General features: G+C 45.4%; 1 protein-coding gene across 1 annotated transcript in view; it reads left to right on the top strand.

The window, feature by feature from the left end:
- LOC116373082 (uncharacterized) overlaps positions 1–8,035 on the top strand; it is a 25,617-nt gene extending 17,582 nt beyond the window's left edge. Inside the window, exon 3 of the mRNA XM_031821790.1 lies at positions 8,014–8,035. Within this exon, the coding sequence (XP_031677650.1) occupies positions 8,014–8,035 (22 nt within the window). The remainder of the gene's footprint in view (positions 1–8,013) is intronic.

Raw genomic sequence — 8,035 nt, 5'->3', positions numbered from 1 at the left:
CCAACTCTAGAGTCAATCTGATCTATGGTTCACGAGTAGATGTTTGAAGTATGTTTTAGCATTAGCATGTGTGCTAACATGCATCTATATGTACAGTGAGGCATATTTAACATAGCAACTATTTTTTCTCAAAACCATTAAATACTCAAAATCTGAAGTGAATCTGATGTATGGCTCATAAAGGAGAAGATGATTCCAAATGGTTTTGAACATTAGTTCTACATATGCAAATCATGATTTGTTAATAGTTTCCTTGTTGTTTTTTTTTAATATCAGTACAACATTCAGTGTGGTTCATCTTAGAGACGTCCATGATAGGGATGACAAGTTTCAAGTTGATAGGCCACTGTGGAGTGGATTTACAGGGATTTAAATGGACACATAAAATCAGCTATCTGTTGACCCTTAGCGTTTCTCAGACTAGGTGAAGATGTTCCATGGGCCTCTACATTCTGAATTAGGTGTCATTTGGTCCAAGAAGATTATTTAGCTACTGTTTTGCATATTTTATCATATTAGCGTATGTTATGTACTGGTTAAGTGTGGGAATCTTTGAATGCATCAAAGTTATTTTCTCAAACGCATTATGGACCATTGTGATGAGTCCTATTTAGGGACCATTGTGATGAGTCCTATTTATGGACCATTGTGATGAGTCCTATTGAGGGACCATTGTGATGAGTCCTATTTAGGGACCATTGTGATGAGTCCTATTTATGGACCATTGTGATGAGTCCTATTTATGGACCATTGTGATGAGTCCTATTTATGGACCATTGTGATGAGTCCTATTTAGGGACCATTGTGATGAGTCCTATTTAGGGACCATTGTGATGAGTCCTATTTATGGACTATTGTGATGAGTCCTATTGAGGGACTATTGTGATGAGTCCTATTTATGGACCATTGTCATTAGTCCTATTTAGGGACCATTGTGATGAGTCCTATTTATGGACCATTGTGATGAGTCCTATTTAGGGACCATTGTGATGAGTCCTATTTAGGGACCATTGTGATGAGTCCTATTTATGGACCATTGTGATGAGTCCTATTTAGGGACCATTGTGATGAGTCCTATTTATGGACCATTATGATGAGTCCTCTTTAGGGACCATTGTGATGAGTCCTATTTATGGACCATTGTGATGAGTCCTATTTATGGACCATTGTGATGAGTCCTCTTTAGGGACCATTGTGATGAGTCCTATTTAGGGACCATTGTGATGAGTCCTATTTAGGGACTATTGTGATGAGTCCTCTTTAGGGACCATTGTGATGAGTCCTATTTAGGGACCATTGTGATGAGTCCTATTTAGGGACCATTGTGATGAGTCCTATTTAGGGACCATTGTGATGAGTCCTATTTATGGACCATTGTGATGAGTCCTATTTAGGGACCATTGTGATGAGTCCTATTTATGGACCATTGTGATGAGTCCTATTTAGGGACCATTGTGATGAGTCCTATTTAGGGACCATTGTGATGAGTCCTCTTTAGGGACCATTGTGATGAGTCCTATTTAGGGACCATTGTGATGAGTCCTATTTAGGGACCATTGTGATGAGTCCTATTTAGGGACCATTGTGATGAGTCCTATTTAGGGACCATTGTGATGAGTCCTATTTATGGACCATTGTGATAAGTCCTATTTATGGACCATTGTGATGAATCCTATTTATGGACCATTGTGATGAGTCCTATTTATGGACCATTGTGATGAGTCCTATTTAGGGACCATTGTGATGAGTCCTATTTAGGGACCATTGTGATGAGTCCTCTTTAGGGACCATTGTGATGAGTCCTATTTAGGGACTATTGTGATGAGTCCTCTTTAGGGACCATTGTGATGAGTCCTATTTAGGGACCATTGTGATGAGTCCTATTTAGGGACCATTGTGATGAGTCCTATTTAGGGACCATTGTGATGAGTCCTCTTTAGGGACCATTGTGATGAGTCCTATTTAGGGACCATTGTGATGAGTCCTATTTAGGGACCATTGTGATGAGTCCTATTTAGGGACCATTGTGATGAGTCCTATTTAGGCACCATTGTGATGAGTCCATAGTGAATCTGACTTTTAGTCCCTGAGAAGTCTACGATGTGGAGTACAGGTGTCCTTCTACGATGTGGAGTACAGGTCTCGTTCTACGATGTGGAGTACAGGTCTCCTTCTACGATATGGAGTACAGGTCTCCTTCTACGATGTGGAGTACAGGTCTCGTTCTACGATGTGGAGTACAGGTCTCCTTCTACGATATGGAGTACAGGTCTCCTTCTACGATGTGGAGTACAGGTCTCCTTCTACAATGTGGAGTACAGGTCTCCTTCTACGATGTGGAGTACAGGTCTCCGTCTACGATGTGGAGTACAGGTCTCCTTCTACGATGTGGAGTACAGGTCTCCTTCTACGATGTGGAGTACAGGTCTCCTCTTACGATGTGGAGTACAAGTCTCCTTCTACGATGTGGAGTACAGGTCTCCGTCTACGATGTGCAGTACAGGTCTCCTTCTACGATGTGGAGTACAGGTCTCCTTCTACGATGTGGAGTACAGGCCTCCGTCTACGATATGGAGTACAGGTCTCCGTCTACGATGTGGAGTACAGGTCTCCTTCTACGATGTGGAGTACAGGTCTCCTTCTACGATGTGGAGTACAGGTCTCCTTCTACGATGTAGAGTACAGGTCTCCTTCTACAATGTGGAGTACAGGTCTCCTTCTACGATGTGGAGTACAGGTCTCCTTCTACGATGTGGAGTACAGGTCTCCTTCTACGATGTGGAGTACAGGTCTCCTTCTACGATGTGGAGTACAGGTCTCCTTCTACGATGTGGAGTACAGGTCTCCTTCTACGATGTGGAGTACAGGTCTCCTTCTACGATGTGGAGTACAGGTCTCCTTCTACGATGTGGAATACAGGTCTCCTTCTACGATGTGGAGTACAGGTCTCCTTCTACGATGTGGAGTACAGGTCTCATATCTGTTCTTTCACTGGCTGCATCTTCACTGAGAAACCACACCTTCAACACTGGTAGCCATCTGAATCGCCGCGTCCCAAACACTCACTGGACCCATATTTACTTTCTATCTCTTTTTGATTTTTAATTTGTTTATACCTTCCGGAAACCTGCCTCACACAATGTGATACGGAATCGCTATTATTTTTAATTTTTAGAACACACTCAAGAACCTCCAGAAGCTAACCAGCTAACTAGCTACAAGCTATTTAGTCATTGTTCGTTTTTTTTTTACCTGGATAACACTCGCCAGTCCAGCTTCCCTGCCCCATCCACCGCTGCCCCCTGGACACTGATCTCTTGGCCACATAGCTGATGTACGCTGGACTGTCCATTAATCACGGTACTCCATTCTGCTTGTTTGTTTTATCTGTTTGCCCCTTTGCCTAGTCAACGCCATTTTACCTGCTGTTGTTGTGCTAGCTGACTAGCTGTTGTTGTCTCACCTACTGTTTTAGCTAGCTTTCCCAATTCAACACCTGTGATTACTGTATGCCTCGCTGTATGTCTCTCTCAAATGTCAATATGCCTTGTATGCTGTTGTTCAGGTTAGTTATCATTGTTTTAGTTCACAATGGAGCCCCTAGTTCCACTCTTCATACCCCTGATAACTCCTTTGTCCCACCTCCCACACATGCGGTGACCTCACCCATTACAACCAGCATGTCCAGAGATACAACCTCTCTCATCATCACCCAGTGCCTGGGCTTACCTCCGCTGTACCCGCACCCCACCATACCCCTGTCTGCGCATTATGCCCTGAATATATTCTACCATGCCCAGAAACCTGCTCCTCTTATTCTCTGTCCCCAACGCTCTAGGCGACCAGTTTTGATAGACTTTAGCCACACCCTCATACTACTCCTTCTCTGTTCCGCGGGTGATGTGGAGGTAAACCCAGGCCCTGCATGTCCCCAGGCACCCTCATTTGTTGACTTCTGTGATCGAAAAAGCCTTGGTTTCATGCATGTCAACATCAGAAGCCTCCTCCCTAAGTTTGTTTTACTCACTGCTTTAGCACACTCCGCCAACCCTGATGTCCTTGCCGTGTCTGAATCCTGGCTCAGAAAGGCCGCCAAAAATTCTGAGATTTCCATACCCAACTATAACATCTTCCGTCAAGATAGAACTGCCAAAGGGGGAGGAGTTGCAGTCTACTGCAGAGATAGCCTGCAAAGTAATGTCATACTTTCCAGGTCCATACCCAAACAGTTCGAACTACTAATTTTGAAAATTACTCTCTCCAGAAATAAGTCTCTCACTGTTGCCGCCTGCTACCGACCCCCCTCAGCTCCCAGCTGTGCCCTGGACACCATTTGTGAATTGATCGCCCCCCATCTAGCTTCAGAGTTTGTTCTGTTAGGTGACCTAAACTGGGATATGCTTAACACCCCGCCAGTCCTACAATCTAAGCTAGATGCCCTCAATCTCACACAAATCATCAAGGAACCCACCAGGTACAACCCTAACTCTGTAAACAAGGGCACACTCATAGACGTCATCCTGACCAACTGGCCCTCCAAATACACCTCAGCTGTCTTCAACCAGGATCTCAGCGATCACTGCCTCATTGCCTGTATCCGCTACGGAGCCGCAGTCAAACGACCACCCCTCATCACTGTCAAACGCTCCCTAAAACACTTCTGTGAGCGGGCCTTTCTAATCGACCTGGCCCGGGTATCCTGGAAGGACATTGACCTCATCCCGTCAGTTGAGGATGCCTGGTCATTCTTTAAAAGTAACTTCCTCACCATTTTAGATAAGCATGCTCGGTTCAAAAAATGCAGAACTAAGAACAGATACAGCCCTTGGTTCACCCCAGACCTGACTGCCCTCGACCAGCACAAAAACATCCTGTGGCGGACTGCAATAGCATCGAATAGTCCCCGTGCTATGCAACTGTTCAGGGAAGTCCGGAACCAATACACGCAGTCAGTCAGGAAAGCTAAGGCCAGCTTCTTCAGGCAGAAGTTTGCATCCTGTAGCTCCAACTCCAAAAAGTTCTGGGACACTGTGAAGTCCATGGAGAACAAGAGCACCTCCTCCCAGCTGCCCACTGCACTGAGGCTAGGTAACACGGTCACCACCGATAAATCCATGATTATCGAAAACTTCAATAAGCATTTCTCAACGGCTGGCCATGCCTTCCGCCTGGCTACTCCAACCTCGGCCAACAGCTCCGCCCCCCCCGCAGCTCCTCGCCCAAGCCTCTCCAGGTTCTCCTTTACCCAAATCCAGATATCAGATGTTCTGAAAGAGCTGCAAAACCTGGACCCGTACAAATCAGCTGGGCTTGACAATCTGGACCCTCTATTTCTTAAACTATCCGCCACCATTGTCGCAACCCCTATTACCAGCCTGTTCAACCTCTCTTTCATATCGTCTGAGATCCCCAAGGTTTGGAAAGCTGCCGCAGTCATCCCCCTCTTCAAAGGGGGAGACACACTGGACCCAAACTGTTACAGACCTATATCCATCCTGCCCTGCCTATCTAAGGTCTTCGAAAGCCAAGTCAACAAACAGGTTACTGACCATCTCGAATCCCACCGTACCTTCTCCGCTGTGCAATCTGGTTTCCGAGCCGGTCACGGGTGCACCTCAGCCACACTCAAGGTACTAAACGATATCATAACCGCCATCGATAAAAGACAGTACTGTGCAGCCGTCTTCATCGACCTTGCCAAGGCTTTCGACTCTGTCAATCACCATATTCTTATCGGCAGACTCAGTAGCCTCGGTTTTTCGGATGACTGCCTTGCCTGGTTCACCAATTACTTTGCAGACAGAGTTCAGTGTGTCAAATCGGAGGGCATGCTGTCCGGTCCTCTGGCACTCTCTATGGGGGTGCCACAGGGTTCAATTCTCGGGCCGACTCTTTTCTCTGTATATATCAATGATGTTGCTCTTGCTGCGGGCGATTCCCTGATCCACCTCTACGCAGACGACACCATTCTATATACTTTCGGCCCGTCATTGGACACTGTGCTATCTAACCTCCAAACAAGCTTCAATGCCATACAACACTCCTTCCGTGGCCTCCAACTGCTCTTAAATGCTAGTAAAACCAAATGCATGCTTTTCAACCGATCGCTGCCTGCACCCGCATGCCCGACTAGCATCACCACCCTGGATGGTTCCGACCTTGAATATGTGGACATCTATAAGTACCTAGGTGTCTGGCTAGACCGCAAACTCTCCTTCCAGACTCATATCAAACATCTCCAATCGAAAATCAAATCAAGAGTCGGCTTTCTATTCCGCAACAAAGCCTCCTTCGCTCACGCCGCCAAGCTTACCCTAGTAAAACTGACTATCCTACCGATCCTCGACTTCGGCGATGTCATCTACAAAATGGCTTCCAACACTCTACTCAGCAAACTGGATGCAGTCTATCACAGTGCCATCCGTTTTGTCACTAAAGCACCTTATACCACCCACCACTGCGACTTGTATGCTCTAGTCGGCTGGCCCTCGCTACATATTCGTCGCCAGACCCACTGGCTCCAGGTCATCTACAAGTCCATGCTAGGTAAAGCTCCGCCTTATTTCAGTTCACTGGTCACGATGGCAACACCCATCCGTAGCGCTCCAGCAGGTGTATCTCACTGATCATCCCTAAAGCCAACACCTCATTTGGCCGCCTTTCGTTCCAGTACTCTGCTGCCTGTGACTGGAACGAATTGCAAAAATCGCTGAAGTTGGAGACTTTTATCTCCCTCACCAACTTCAAACATCAGCTATCTGAGCAGCTATCTGAGCAGCTAACCGATCGCTGCAGCTGTACATAGTCTATTGGTAAATAGCCCACCCGTTTTCACCTACCTCATCCCCATACTGTTTTTATTTATTTACTTTTCTGCTCTTTTGCACACCAATATCTCTACCTGTACATGACCATCTGATCATTTATCACTCCAGTGTTAATCTGCAAAATTGTAATTATTCGCCTACCTCCTCATGCCTTTTGCACACAATGTATATAGACTCCCCCTTTGTTTTCTACTGTGTTATTGACTTGTTAATTGTTTACTCCATGTGTAACTCTGTGTTGTCTGCTCACACTGCTATGCTTTATCTTGGCCAGGTCGCAGTTGCAAATGAGAACTTGTTCTCAACTAGCCTACCTGGTTAAATAAAGGTGTTCTCAACTAGCCTACCTGGTTAAATAAAGGTGTTCTCAACTAGCCTACCTGGTTAAATAAAGGTGAAATAAAATCAAATAAAAAATCCAAGCCCAGAGCCATTGGTCATCTCTCTTGTCTGTCACCTGGCCTAGATTAGAGAGACGACAACTGAGAATGTACATTTTTTATTTTATTTAATCTTTATTTAACTAGGCAAGTCAGTTAAGAAAAAATTAGTATTTACAATGACTGCCTACCCCGGCCAAACCTGGACGACGCTGGGCCAATTGTGCGCCGCCCTATGGGACTCCCAATCACAGCCGGATGTGATACTGTCTGAATTATATAGCCTGGAGCACATGTCTGTCAAATCCAAAATGGCACCCTATTCGCTATATAGTGCACTACTTTTGGCCAGAGCCCATACAAAGTAGTGTACTATATAGTGGATAGGGTGCCATTGGGTCTCACTAGTGTTCCATGTTCTGATGCCTCATTCAGTAGTAGCAGGTTGGAGCAGGGAGCTGGCCCCTGGCTTCACTAGAGGATATGAACCCCACATGGGCCACATCCACTGACTAGTCAACTTTTTGTAAGACAAGCCTGATTCCATGTTGTGTAATGATATAAGTCCATGGAGGTGGGGGAAGTGCATGTTATGGTTTAACTGTCATGTGAATATAGTAATCATTTATATTGCAAAGCTAAGTAGACTTTACTGTCTATTTTCTGTGTATTTTAACTTTCGAAACTATGGAGAAAATCACAGAATAAACACTTAATTTAATCTGAAAGATGTGTGTGGTTTAATGGCGCTGCTTGGTGCTCCTTGTGTTTCCACATGATCCTCTCACTCCACCATGTGGCCACAGATGGAACAGCACTCCAGACTGA

The sequence above is a fragment of the Oncorhynchus kisutch genome, unplaced genomic scaffold, assembly GCF_002021735.2.
Source record: "Oncorhynchus kisutch isolate 150728-3 unplaced genomic scaffold, Okis_V2 scaffold4017, whole genome shotgun sequence".
NCBI classification, from domain to species: Eukaryota; Metazoa; Chordata; class Actinopteri; order Salmoniformes; family Salmonidae; genus Oncorhynchus; species Oncorhynchus kisutch.
This window is presented reverse-complemented; position numbering and strand designations above follow the sequence as displayed.